The sequence below is a fragment of the Choloepus didactylus genome, chromosome 6 (assembly GCF_015220235.1).
Source record: "Choloepus didactylus isolate mChoDid1 chromosome 6, mChoDid1.pri, whole genome shotgun sequence".
Lineage (NCBI taxonomy): Eukaryota > Metazoa > Chordata > Mammalia > Pilosa > Megalonychidae > Choloepus > Choloepus didactylus.
Window position 1 is genome coordinate 88,114,279 of NC_051312.1, and position 15,144 is coordinate 88,129,422.

The 15,144-nt window shown below is 37.8% G+C and overlaps 1 protein-coding gene across 5 annotated transcripts in view; it reads right to left on the reverse strand.

Annotated features, from left to right (window-relative positions):
• The window catches only part of C2CD3 (C2 domain containing 3 centriole elongation regulator), a 227,137-nt gene that overhangs the window by 153,261 nt on the left and 58,732 nt on the right, over nt 1-15,144 (reverse strand). For 4 of the 5 annotated variants that reach the window (XM_037840623.1, XM_037840621.1, XM_037840620.1 and 1 more), the window contains exons 6-7: nt 12,376-12,508; nt 11,785-11,913 (exon numbers count right to left, since the gene is read on the reverse strand). In XM_037840623.1, the coding sequence (XP_037696551.1) occupies nt 11,785-11,913; nt 12,376-12,508 (262 nt within the window). The remainder of the gene's footprint in view (nt 1-11,784; nt 11,914-12,375; nt 12,509-15,144) is intronic. The other variant, XM_037840622.1, reaches the window with a different exon arrangement.

The following is a 15,144-nucleotide window of genomic DNA, read 5'->3' on the forward strand; positions in this document are numbered from 1 at the left end:
TGCTCTTTCCCACCATCCATTACTAGAAATTTCCCTTCACCTCAGACAGCAACCCTACACTCAATTCTTAACTCCCCATTGCCCCTTCCCCCATTTCTCTTAACCCAAACTCTACTTTTCATCTCTATGGTTATATTCTTTGATAATTTCTTTGTGTTTACTGTGGGGCTTAAAATTAACCTCTTAAATCCATATCAATCTTGTTTTTCTTTGATACCACCTTCACTTCAATAGGACACATAAACTATGTTCCTATACTCCTCCATTCCCCCACCTTTATATAGTTGTCTAAAATTACATATTTTACATTGAGTTCAAAACCACTGATTTGTCATTAAGAGTCTGTGTATTTCATATCATGTAGGAAGTAAATAGTGGAGTTCCAGTTCAAAAATTATTGACTTCTATTTGTATTCCATTGTGGTTGAAGAATGTGCTTTGAGTATATTCAAATTTTTTTTTTTTTAAATTTCTTGAGGCTTGTTTTATGTCTTAGCTTATGGTCCCTTCTGGAGAAAGATCCGTGATCACTAGAGAAAAATGAGTGTCCTGGTGCTTTGGGATGTAAGGTACTATATATGTCTGTTAAAATTCTCTATATCTCTTTCTCCTTTCTTTGTTTCTCTGTCGGTAGGGCTCCCTTTAGAATCTGAAGTAGGGCAGGTCTTTTATTGGCAAACTCTCTCAGCATTTGTTTGTCTGTGAAAAATTTAAGCTCTCTCTCAAATTTGAAGGAGAGTTTTGCTGGATAAAGTATTCTTAGTTGGAAATTTTTCTCTCTCAGAATTTTAAATATGTCATGCCACTGCCTTCCTGCCTCTATGGTGGCCGCTGAGTAGTCGCAACTTAGTCTTATGTTGTTTCCTTTGTATGTGGTGAATTGCTTTTCTCTTGCTGCTTTCAGAACTTGCTTCTTCTCTTCAGTATTTGAGAGTCTGATCAGAATATGTCTCGGAATGGGTTTATTTGGATTTATTCTATTTGGAGTTCGCTGGGCATTTATGCTTTGTGTATTTATATTGTGTAGAAGATTGGGGAAGTTTTCCCCAACAATTTCTTTGAATACTCTTTCTAGATCTTTACCCTTCTCTTCCCCTTCTGGGACACCAATGAGTCTTAAGTTTGGATGTTTTATTTTATCTATCGTATCCCTGAGATCCATTTTGATTTTTTCGATTTTTTTCTCCATTCTTTCTTTTGTTCTTTCATTTTCTGTTCTGTGAACTTCTAGGACACTGAGACGTTGTTCAGCTTCCTCTAGTCTTGTATTGTGAATATCCAGAGTCTTTTTAATTTGGCCAACAGTTTCTTTCATTTCCATGACATCTTCTATTTTTTTATTTACTCTTGCAATGTCTTCTTTATGCTCTTCTAGGGTCTTCTTTATGTCGCTAATATCCTGGGCCATGGTCATCTTGACGTCCTTTAAATCCTTTGCCATGTTTTAGTTCCTCGATTGTAGTTCTTTGATTAATTATGTGAGGTACTTTGTCTCTTCCGATATCTTGATTTGTGTGTTTGGAGTTGGATTCTCCATATCGTCTGGTTTTATCATATGCATTAAGATTTTCTGTTGTTTTTGGCCTCTTGGCATTTGCTTTGCTTGATAGGGTTCTTTCAAGTTGTAAAAAAGAAGATACCAATCTAATTATTCAGAAACACAGTTTAGTGGCGTACACTTTCTCTAACTAACCAGCAGATGGCATCTGTGAGTCACCTATACCCCTCAAGTCAGTCTCAACCTTGTTCCCATGTTGTGTGGGGAAATGATTCTTGTGGGGTTCAGTTGGAGAACTCAGATTGGGTGTGTTGCTGGAGCCGTCCGCCCTGAATGTGGGGCATGTGTATGGGTGGCCAGGGAGAAAGGGCAGCTTTAATATTCAAATCCCCCAGGTTCCTGGAGATTCAAGGCCACTGCAAGAGTCTAAGCCTTCATTTCATTTCAGCCCCAGACCCTCTCTCTCACTGTCCCACAAACCACCGGACTTGGCGTAGTGTCCCTGGGTTCTCTGAGTGGGTCCCCCTTCCCAGCCGCGATCCTCCAGGAGCTCTGCTGAGGGAATGCTGTGCTACATCACCAGTGTGCACTGTCCCTCAAGGGAAGCCCTGGGCCGCTGGGCTGTGCAGCGGCACTCTCCACCTGATGCAAAGATGGCCGAACAGGGTGTCTCAACCCCCCCCTCCTCACACAGTTCCTCCTTCCCAGCTCCAGGACAACTGTCAGGGCTCTGGGCTGTGGGCATGGCCCCAGGCAGGAGTTTATCCAGCCCTCCGGGGAGCCAGCTGCTAGCCGCGGGGTTTCTTTCAGCTTCCAACTCTCCCCTCCGTTCCCCCGGCCCCAAGGGTATCTGCAGTGGACTATCCTCCAGGCCAGACACCGAGAGGCCGGCCCAGCCCCCTCTTGCTGTGTTTTACTGCGTGGTTCCCACTCCCGCAACTGCAGCCGCTCCTGGGTTTTTCCCTTTTTTTTTTTTTTTTTAAAAAAGAGCCAGTCGGTCTCCAAACGCCAAGCCCTGGCCTCCCCTTCCCCTCACCTCCGCACAGCTGCGAGTCTTCCAGCCAGCTTACTCACTTGTTTCAGAATGCAGACTCCCGGTTTCACCAAGTATATAGCCCCTGTGATACTAGGAGACCTCGTCCAGCTGGCGCATCGCTGTAACCGGTACTCCGGGTCACTTTTTGGTTTTTATCTAGTGTTTTTCACGGAAGTGTATTTTTGCCCTGTCTCACCTAGCCGCCATCTGTGTTTCTCACCCTATACATCTTAAGTTATTAGAAAGAGATTCAGGTTTTTATTAACTGAATTCCAGTTAGATATAGAAACATTACTCCTATGTATCTCTATTCCCCTTCTCCCTTTTTATATTATTAAACACATTTATCTATAAATTTAACAAAGCAAATAATACATTATTATAATTATTACTTTATATAGTTTATGTCTTCTAAAGAAGCTGAGAGAAGAAAGAAGAGCAGGTATATATTTATACCTATAGTTATATTAATCTTATTTATAATTCCTGGTCCTCTTCATTTTTTTCCTGTGAATTTGAGTTACCATCAAGAGTAATTTCCTACTTAGACCAATACAGCTTTGCTCCCCTCATCTCCTTTGTGCTGCGATTGGCAAATTTATTACATTACTATATGACTTAGTCCCAATAATATAGTATATACATATTGTATAATTCAACTGCCTTGTCAATCAGTAAAGAGAAGAAATACGCTTTTATACAGTCTTTACTAATTACATATTAAAATTTACCAGTGCCCTTTGTTTTGTGTGGATTTGAATTATCATCTAGGGACACTTGCTTTTGGCATGAAGAACTTACTCTATTATTTCTTGTAAGTCAGCTGTGTTAGTGACAAATTCACTGTTTTTGTTTACCTGGACATGTCTTAATTTCTTCTTCATTTTGAAAGATGGAAGATATAGGATTCCTGGTTAACAGTTTCTTTTTTTTTCTTTCATTACTTTGAGTATGTCATCACACTGACCTCTGAGTTCCATGATTAGAAACCAGCTGTTAACCTTATTGGGGTTTCTTGTAAGTCATAAGACATTTTTCTCCTGCTGCTTTCAAGATTTTCTTTTTTTTGGCTTTCGGCATTTTTCCTACACTGTGTCTATTTGTGCACCCATTTATTTGCATTTATGATATTTGGGGTTCATTGACTTTCTTTGATGTGTAGATTAATGTTTTTCATCAAATACCCACGCTCATCCAGAACTTAGTTGCAGCAACAGGAAGCTGGGGGTGGTATGAGAAATGCTGATGTTTTTTTTTTTTTTAATATTCATTTTATTGAGATATATTCACATACCACGCAGTCATACAAAACAAATCGTACACTCGATTGTTCACAGTACCATTACATAGTTGTACATTCATCACCAAAATCAATCCCTGACACCTTCATTACCACACACACAAAAATAACAAGAATAATAATTAAAGTGAAAAAGAGCAATTAAAGTAAAAAAAAACACTGGGTACCTTTGCCTGTCTGTTTGTTTGTTTCCTTCCCCTATTTTTCTACTCATCCATCCATAAACTAGAGAAAGGGGAGTGTGGTCCTTATGGCTTTCCCAATCCCACTGTCAGCCCTCATAAGCTACTGATGTTCTTTTTTACATCTTATTTTTCTGGAACTACCATTAGTTGGATGTCAAATCTCCTGAAAACACCCTTAATTTTATATATATTTTTCTTATTTGTAAACTGTGTCCTTTTTGTTTGACTTTTTGGGATTTTTCCTCATCGTTCTTTTCCAAATTTTCTTTTGTGTTTTGGTCTCTGAGTTCATGTTGGAGATATTCCTCAAATGTCTGTAAATCTTGGCTATCTGTTCAAATTACGAGTTAGGGAGAGGAAGGGGGAATAGAATGTAGAAATGATAAAGTAGGGAGCTTTAGGAATCAGTCCTTCCACCAAAACAACAGGAATTGTCTGAACCAATTACTGTGAAACTCTGGACTCTTATGGAATACTGTGCAACATCCAGGGAAGAAGTGGAATAAGAGGTAGTTAAACTGCATAAATATCACTGAATTTCACCCTCTGGGCAGCAGCCACTGCTCCCACCCCTCATCCTCATGATGGGCAACAGTAGGGATTGCAGCCCAGGCTTCTGATGCAGCTTGCTGGGGCCTGGCTGAGTGAGTAGTCTGCTGCTTTGGAGCAGCTACTTCAGATTACTGGGGGGGTCGGATCTGAGAGTGGCCATTGTTCCAACCCCCTTAGGCAAAAACTGTAAAGAAGAGGGAGCAGCTTTTTTTTTCCTCTCTCTCTCTTTTCTCCTTCCTTTCCCTGTTTGGGAGAAAATTAGTTCAGAAAAGTCACAAATTGATAGCTCCAGACCTCAACAACAAGAATAAGAATGATAAGATAATACTTGACAAAAATTACAAAACACATAAAGAAACAGGAAAGTATGGCCCATTCAGAGGTAAAAAAGAATTTGCCTGAAACCATCCCTGAGAAGTCCATATATTAGAACTTTTAGTAAAAGACTTCAAATCAACTGTCTTAAATATGTTCAACGAGGTAGAGGAATCCATATACAAAGAACTAAAGGAACTTAGGAACATTATCTGCAAAAAATATAGAAATTTTACAAAAGAACCAAACAGAAATTTTGGAACTGCAAAGTACAGTAACTGAAATGAAAAACTCAAGATGGATTCAGCAGCAAATGTGAACAGGCAGAAGAAGGGATCAATGAACTTGAAGACAAGACAATTGAAATTACCAAGTGTGAGGAGCAGAAAGAAAAGATAATGAAGAAAAATAAACAGAGCATGAGGGACCTGCGGGACATCAAGCATATCAATATACATGTCATTGGAGTCCTACAAGGATGAGAGAAAGAAATAGGCAAAAAAAGTGTTTGAAGAAATAATGACCAAAAACTTCCCAAATCTGATGAAAGATAAGAATATACACATCCAGCAAGCTCACAAACTCCAAGCAGGATAGACTCTAACAGATCTAAACCAAGACACGTGATAGTGAAATTGTCAAAATCCAAAAGACAAAGCAAGGATTTTGGAAGCAGGAAGAAATGACTGGTCACAAATAAAAATCTCCAGTAAGTTTTACAGTGGATTTCTCATCAGAAACCATGGAAGCCAGAAGAGTGGGATGACATATCTGAAGTCCTTAAAGAAAAATAAACTGTAAATCAAGAATCCTATATATGGCAAAATTATGTTTCAAAAATGAAGAGGAAATGAAGACTTTTACATAAACAAAAGCTGAAAGAGTTCATTACCAGATGAACTGCCCTTCAAGAAATGCTAATAGGAGTCCTTCAGGCTGAAATAAAAGAAAACTAGACAGTAACTCGAAGCCCTAAGAAGAAATAAAGAACATTTATAGGTAAATATACAATCCTATATTTGTACTTTTAGTTTGTGACTGCTTTTCCCCTAATATGATTTAACAGGTAAATGTGTAAAGTAACATTTAAAAATCTATGTTAATGGGCATACAATGTATACAGAACCAAACAGAAATTTTGGAACTGCAAAGCAAAGTAATTGAAATGAAAAACTCAAGATGGATTTAACAGCCAATGTGAACAGGCAAGAAAACGATCAATGAATTTGAAGATAAGACAATTGAAATTACCAAGTGTGAGGAGCACAAAGAAGAATAAACAAAGGTAACCACTAAGGAAAGAGCTAAAAGAAAAAGAAAAGGAAAGAAGAAGGAATCAAAAGAGTATCCTACCAAAAAGCAGAAAATACTGAAAAAGGCAGTAACGGAATAATTAGGAACAAAAAACATAGAAGCCACGCAGAAAACTAATAGCGAAATGGCAGAAGTAAATCCTTATCAGTTATTATCTTTAATGTCATTGATTAAACTCCCCTATTAAAAGGAGAGATTGGCAGATTGGATGAAAAAGCATGAACCTCTATAGGCTGTCTATAAGAGATTCACTTTAGATACAAAGACACAAAAAGGTTGACAGTATTTGGGCAAAAAAAAAAAAGATATTCCAAGCAAACAGAAATCAACAGAGTGCTGGAGTGACTACATTATTGTTAGACAAAATAGAGTTTAAGTAAAAAAAAACATAACAGGGACAAAGAAGGATATTATATATTGATAAAAGATTCAATCCAGTAAGCAGATATAACAATTATAAACATATACAGATAACATCTCACAACAGAGCCCCAAAATACATCAAGCAAAAATTGTCAGAATTAAAGGGAGAAATTTACTTCTACAATAATAGTTGAATACTTCAATACAACACTCAAAAATTGATAAAATCTCTAAACAAAGGATCAATAAGGAAACAGAGGACTCGTATTACACTATTAACGAATTAGACCTAATGAACATATATAGAACACTTTACCCAACAACAGCAGAATACACATGCTTCTTGAGGGCACATGGAACATTTTCTGGATTGTTAGGCACAAATCAAATTTAATAAATTTTAAAATATTGAAATCGAAGTGTCTTCTTGAACTGCAGTGGAATAAAGCTGGAAATTAATAACAGAATGAAAACTAGAAAAGTAACAAATACAGGCATACCTTGAAGATATTGAGGGTTTGGTTTCAGACAAAGGCAATAAAGCAAATATCACAATAAAGCAAGTCACACAAACTTGATTCTCCAGTGAATATAAAATGTTATACTATACTGTAGTCTATAAAGTATGCAATAGCATTATGTTCAAAAACTGTACATAGCTTACTTTAAAAATAGTTTATTGATGAACATGCTAACCATCATCTGAGCCTTTAGGAAGTCATAACCTTTTTGCTGATGGAGGGTCTTGCCTCAGTGTTGATGGCTACTGAATGTTGGAATGGCTATGGCAATTTCTTAAAATGAAACAACAATGATATCTACCACATCAACTGACTCTTCCTTATGTGAAAGATTTCTCTGTAGCATACAATGCTGCTTGATAGCATTAGAAAGACAGAACTTCTTTCAAAATTAGAGTCAATCCTCTCCAACCCTGTCGCTGCTTTATCAACTTAGTTTTTTGTAATATTCTAAATCACTTATTGTCATTTCAACAGTGTTCAAAGCATTTTCACCAGGAGTAGATTTCATCTCAAGAAACCACTTTCTTTGCTCATCCATAAGAAGCAACTCTACTCCTCACCCGTTAAAATTTTATCACAAGTTGGTAGCAATTCAGTCCACATCTGCAGTTACTTCCTCCACTGAAGTCTTGAATTCCTCAAAGTCATCCATGAGGACTGGAATCAACTTCTTCCAAACTCCTCTTAATGTTGATATTTTGACTTCTTCCCATGAATCATGAATGTTCTTCACGGCATCTATAACGGTGAATACTTTCCAGAAGGTTTTCAATTGAATTTGCCCAGATCCATCAGAGAAATCACTCTCTATGGCAGCCATAGCCTTACAAAATGTACTTCTTCAAAAATAAGACTTGAAAATTGAAATGACTCCTTGATTCATCAGCTGCAGAATGGATGCTGTGTTAGCAGGCATGAAAACAACATTCATCTCACTGTACATGTCGGCTCTTGGGTGACCAGGTATGCTGTCGATGAGCAGTCATATTTTGAAAGTAATCATTTTTTTTCCTGAGCAGTAGGTCTTAACAGTGGGCTTACAATATTCAGTAAGCCATGTTATAAACAGATGTGCCATCATCCAGGCTTTGTCTTTCCGTTTATAAAGCACAGGCAGAATAGATTCAGCTTAATTCTAAGGATTTTCGGAATGGTAAGTGAGCACTGATTTCAACTTCAAGTCACCAGCTGCATTAGCCCCTAACAAGAGAATCAACTTGTTCTTTACAGCTTTGAAGCCAAGCATTGACTTCTCTCCAGCTATGATGTTCTAGATGGCATCTTCTGCCAATATGAGGCTTTTTTGTCTACACTGAAATCGGTTGTTTAATACAGCCACCTTCATCAATTATCTTAGCTGGATCTTCTGGATAACTTAATGCAGCTTTTACATCAGCACTTGCTGCTTCATCTTGTACTTCTATGTTATGGAGATGGCTTCTTTCCTTAAACCTCATGAACCAACTTCTGCTAGCTTCAAACTTTTCTTCTGCAGCTTCCTCACCTTTCTCAGTTTCTATAGAACTGAAGTTAGGGCCTTGCTCTTGATTAGGCTCTGGCTTAACTGAATGTTGTGGCTGTTTCAATCTTCTATCCTGACCACTAAAGCTTTTTACAGATCAGCAATAAGGCTGTTTTCATGTGTTGACTTGAGTAATACTTTTAGTTTCCTTCAAGAACTTCTCCTTTGCATTCACAAATTGGCTACCTTTTTGGTGCAAGAGGCCTAGCTTTTGGCCTATTTCAGCTTTCAACATGTCTTTCTCACTGAGCTTAATAATTTCTAGCTTTTGATTTAAAGTGAGAGACATTTGACTCTTCCCTTTAACTTGAATACTTGGAGGCCATTACAGCTCTACCCTCACAGTTGGGCTTGATATCATTGAATCTAGAAATCTGCTAACTATACCTCTACAAAGAATAAACTTTTAGTCTTTCACTTGGGTGGGGGAATGGCAGACTCTTGGCTCTGTGGGTTGAGGAGAGTAGTATGACATTTATTGGGAGGTTACTCTATGCTAGGCAGTGTTCTAAATTTATAGGAATCAACTCATTCCATCCACATAACATAATATCACATGTCCATTTTACATGTGAAGAAACTGCAGCAGAAGGTTAACTTAAGTAAGGTTTTACTACTTGTGAGTGGCAGAGCTCAGATTCAAACATAAGCAGTCCGTTTTGAGGCCTCTTGACTAACCTCTACACTTAACCGTCTCTAGGTCTTGAAGCAAGAGTGGTGGGGAATCTAACTGCTGCTATTTGTTTTTTCTTAACCAGTCCTTGTGTTCTTAGCCTCAAATTCCAGACACTGCCTTCAGAGATACATGTTGTTTCTAATTCCTGTGTCTTTCTGGGCTTCTGCAATCAAATTGTTAGTCCTCTAACGCATAGTATGTATAGCTTTCTCCACTTTTCTAGGTCAGTTACCCTTGTCCATCGGCTTTCTGACTTTCAAAATTGTATTGACATCTTTCACCTGCTGTTACCTCCCCTCCCATTCTCTTGGGTTCTTGTGAGTTGAAGCCTTTTCTATTCTTTTAGCAATATTTTACTGAGGTTTTAAAAAAAGTATTGGGCATAAAAGTTGGGTCCTTTATTCTTACTTTCATTATACTACACTAACCCTGGTTGAGCTTTTCTACTCCCAAGGTTTCAATTACTGTAGTGTAGCCTAACAAATCCCAAATTTTTATTACTACACCAGTCCTCTCCCCTGAGCTTCAGCTCTCTATATTAAGTGGCCTAAAAGACAGGTATACCTGAATTTCCCATAAGCATGTCAAATTTAACAGATTTGAACTTATCTTGAACTCCCTGGCTTGCTCTTGCCTGAAGATTCTTTTATCAATTAATCGTTATAATCCAAGGAGTCACTACAGCAAAAACCTTAGGGGTCATTTTTGACTCTTTGCCCTCTCTCTACAACTAGTCAGTAATGAAATCCTGTTATTTCAATGTTTGCTGTCTTTACTTTTCTGCCTCCAGTAGGAGAGAAACTCATACATGCTTTCCCATCTCTCCTATTCAACTGATTTTCTATACTGTTGCTAGAGTGATCTTTCTACTCTTTTGATACTTTGAAGATTACCCAATAAGAGTCTAAATTCATTAATATTCAAAGTCCTTCAAAATAAGCCTTCCTCTAACCTTTCACATAACAACTCTACTCTCTATCTACCCTAATATTAGCCATACCAAGTGACTCTGTAGTCTTGCCCCGTACCTCTAAGTCTAAACTTTAGCCAAATGAAACTAACTGGAGTTTGTGAAACATACATGTTCTCTCACATCTGTATAACTCTGCACATATTGCTTTTAACTACAGTGCCTTACTACTTTCTGAGACAGCAAAGTGGATAGTATTTTATTCAGGAGATAATAAATAGATGAGTCTGGCTCAAGGACACATGTTAGTAATAATATTAACAATAACAGCAACAATTCCACCTATTGAACACCTACTACACATCAAGCATAGTGTTAGTTCTTTACGTATATCATTTCTAGTCTCACAAAAGTTTTGCAAGGTTAGGTATAATCCCAATTTTACTGACCCCTCTGAGGTGCAGAAATATTTGCTTAAGGCCACACAGCTAATAAGAGATAGACACTGGGCTTCAACTTGCGTTTGTTTAAAATCCATTCTCTTTTCATTATACCATGATATCGCAGTTAGAAGAATGGAAAGGTAAGATTGGAGACCATTCCATAATAGAAGGCCAAGGCTAAAAATTGTGTTTTATTTAGCAGGCAATGAGTAGTAGTTCAAGGAACAAAGAATGACTTGGTTATCCTAGGATGTGTTGCTTTAGAAAGATGAAACTGTTAACGTACACAATGGCCTACCCCAATCAGAGTAAGAAGCTCCAGGGCTCCATGCCCCCACAGAAGTTTGAACAATAAGCAAGGACCAGCAGAAACATCTTTCTCAAAACTCAAGAAAACAGTTAAAGGATTGCAGTAACAGGGTGAGCACCCTTGCTGGTTCCTCCTTCATCCCCTAGCCTGGAACCAGTGCAGGTCTCTGGTTCTGGAAGAAGCAGTGTATCTTTGTGCACATACTAGGAGCACGTATGTCTGGGCCAGTCTATCTGGTGGCAGCCTGAAGGACTGAACCAGGATGCTTGTTAAGGTCTTGCTGTCTCAGAATCTGCCCTGTGTGTAAGAAGGCAGCTCACAAATCTCTCCTACAGAATGCTGTAGAACATTCAAATTGCAGCTGCCTAGGGCAAAGGATTGCTGGCTGTGGTACAAACAGTGCAGTGCCTAGGATCATGAGGAAATGCTGCTTCTTATGGGTGAGGGAACATTTGGATCCATGTGGGGGAATTCCTAGGATCAGGCATGCACCAAAAGGACCAGGAAGGACACTATACTTCTGCCTCAAGCTATTCCCTAAAGTCATTGCATGGCTAAGCTCTGAAGGAGAGCACTTAGTTAGGCCAATTTGCAAAGGCTGGGAAAGGTATTTTCTTTCTTTCCTTTTTTTTTTTTGGCTAGCTCCTGGCATTCAAAGAAAGTTCTGTCATAACACTAGCTTAAGGAACAGACAGCTCAGAGTCTAAATTCCAGCAGTAACACATTAAAATATCAAAATTTCCACATTTCAACAAAAGATCACCAAATACAAAGAAACAATATACACAATGAATTGAGGAAGAATTTAAAAGAAGAAAGCTAACAGTAGCTCTTACCTGCCTAATAGCAGCTGTATGGCTCTAGAATCAGCTTTTGTTTCATGCTTCCAAAATGTATTCTCAATTGGAGGGAGAAGGCGATCTTCAATGTGGCCTTTAAATGGATTCCTAGAAAAGGCTTTGATTCTAAGGTTTGGAAAAATAATTTCTCACTCAACGGCTAACAGATGTGAAAGATATAAATCATAATGAATTGAGCTAAGAGTTGATACATGGGGCAGACCAAATACTAAAAATATTATCTACTTTAGACTGCTTTAGACATATGTAAAAATTTACAATTTACAAAGCCTTTTCCCACATTAAAATCTTAATTCATTTCTGTGAGATAGGCAGGAAAGAATATCCCATTTCATATATAAGAATGCAAATTCAGAGAGTTCAAAGAATTTACCCATTTAGGAAGTGCCAATGCTAGGACTAGATTTTGAATACCTTAATTCATAGTTTAGGCTTCTTTTTCACCATATTAAGAATTATTTGATGAACATTTCTAAGATTATTTATTCCATAATGTGACAAAAACACAGGTTAAAAATCATTAAGAAATCATTAACTGTTGGGGTTCACTTCTATCCTGTAACTTACTGTGTTGAATTTCTAAGAAAATCTTCTTTCACTGGTGGATGAACTTCGCCCAACAACATACTAGTATCTGGGCTTAATTTCATTGCAGAAACTGCCATGGCATTACGCAGCTTATTGCCTTGTTCAATCAGAGCTAAAGAGGGCAAAAGAAGAATACAGAAAATCTAAAATGTAGCAGAAACACTTGTAATGTTCAGTGCACTGCCTTTCATCATCACAGGACTTACCAATGTTTTACAATGGCTTATTTGGCTGCCTTCCCCATTAACTTGGGAATTCCCTGAGGAAATACACTTAACAACAAATGTTTACGGAGCTTCTACTAGGTGTACTGTTATAGATGTTGGCATTACAGCAGTAGAGTATGTCTCTACTCAGGACGGGGGGAGTTGCTAAATCCATTCATTGAACTGGTGTTTGTTCAAAATAAACTAGTGGTATCTATACATTATTTTTGTATCCAGATACTTTACTGGATTCTCTTATTGTATATAAGAGTTTTAAGGTCATTCTTATCCAAGAAACACTAACAGCTATACCAGCTAAACCTTCAGGACCCATAGAGACAATAAATTTCTATCTTATACAGATGAAGAAAAGAATGCCCCCGAAATTTCCATGACTTATCCAAGATCACACAGCATGTCAATGGAAAAGTCAGGATGGAGCCCAAGTTTTGACTACCTAACTGGTAAAATTTACCCCATCCCTAAATTACAATAGCAACAACAACAACAAATCATAGCAGGTAACATTCATTAAACCCTTACCACATGAGAGGTACTATTCGAAGAATTTTACATGCATTAACTCATTTAATCCTTCTAACAACACTCTGAAATAAGTACTACCTATTTTGCTTATTTTCCAGATGAAGATACTGAGTCAGAGAGGATAAGTAACTTGCCCAAGTTTCCATGTGGTACATGGTACAGTCAGCATTATTCCACATCCTATGGTTTTAACCACTATTCCATATATGGCCCCACTTCATTTCTTAGGCTTCCTTTTAAAAGATTAGTGATATTATTCCTAGGAACACTGAGAAGTATCATCATTTTCTTTAGGTTCCATAGCAGCTTAGAAGGTAAGTGGGAGTAGAAAACAAGTGCCTACCTCCTAATCTAGTTTTTTTTTTTTTTTTTTTTTAATTGTGATTGTTCACATACCATACAATTATCCAAAGATTTGCCCCCAGTACCATCATACAGCTGTGCATCCATCACCACAATTAATCTTTTTTTCAATTTTCAGAACATTTTCATTACTCCAGAAAAGAAAGACAAAGAAGAAAAAAAAAAACAAAACAAAACAAGAAAAGGAAACTCAAATCCTCCCATATCCCCAACCACCCCCCCCATTGCTGACTCATAGTATTGGTACAGTACATTTGTTACTGTTCACGAAAGAACACTGAAATACTACTAACTGTAGTATATAGTTTGCAATAGGTGTATATTTTTCCCTATATGCCCCTCTATTATTAACTTCTAGCTATAGAGTCATACATTTGTTCTGGTCATGAAAGACAGTTCTAATATTTGTACAGTTAATCTTGGACATTGCCCACCACAAGGTTTACTGTTTTATACATTCCCATCTTTTAACTCCAACTTTCTTTCTGGTGACATACATGACTCTGAGCTTCCCCTTCCACCACATTCACACACCATTCAGCACTGTTAAGTTATTCTCACAACGTGCTACTGTCACCTCTGTTGGTTCCAAACATCCTCCTTGAACCTTCTGCTCATACTAAGCAACTGCTCCCCATTCTTTAGCCTCAGTCTATATCTTGGTGACTTATATTTCATGTCTATGAGTTTATATATTATAATTAGTTCCTATCAGTGAGAACCTGCAACATTTGTCCTTATGTGTCCGGCTTATTTCACTCAGTATGTTGCCCTCAAGGTTTTGTCATCAACCCATTTTTTTTTTTAAGATGGTTTGTTCACACGCCATATATTCCTTCCCAAGTAAACAATCGATGATTGCTGTATAGGTACATATTTATGTGTTTACCACTCTCACCACTATCTATATAAGGACATCTACATTTCTTCCACAAAGGAGGAGGAAGAGTCAAAGAAGGTAGAGAGGCAAAAGAAAAAGAAAAAAAGGGGGAAAAAAACATGAAAGCTAGGAAGCAGCAAAAGGAAAGATAACCTTAGATCAAAGTAGAATAATGAGTCAGACAGCACCACCAATGTCTCACACCCCTCCCCTATATCACCCCTCTTATTTGCATTTACCTTGGTATATTGCCTTTGTTACACCAAAGGAAGCATAATACAATGATTCTGTGAATTATAGTCTCTAGTTTACATTGACTGTATTTTTCCCTCAATACCTCCCTATTTTTAACACCTTGCAAGGTTGACACTCGTTTGTTTTCCCTGGTTCTGTCTCTTCAGCCAAGTCCCCACCATGTGATGTAGAGTCCCCTCTCCAGCTGGTTGTACCCTGAAACAGCTGTTCTGGGTAACTTCTGCCCTTCCTCTAGTCCCTTTCATGGAGAAGTTTGTTCTCCACCTCCTATTCTGACATCTTCCTGGAAGTCTCCTGTATATACTGTTTGTAACTGCTTTTTCTATTAAAATATGTACTAACTTTTTTTCTACATCAGTTATGGCTGAATAATATTACATTTAGAATTCACTTATTTATACAAACACTTTGGGATTCATCACGAAAAGACTGTCTTGTTTATTCACTAAGAAAGTGATGAAAGACATGGTGTGCTAGCATTGGAAATTTGGCTGAAAT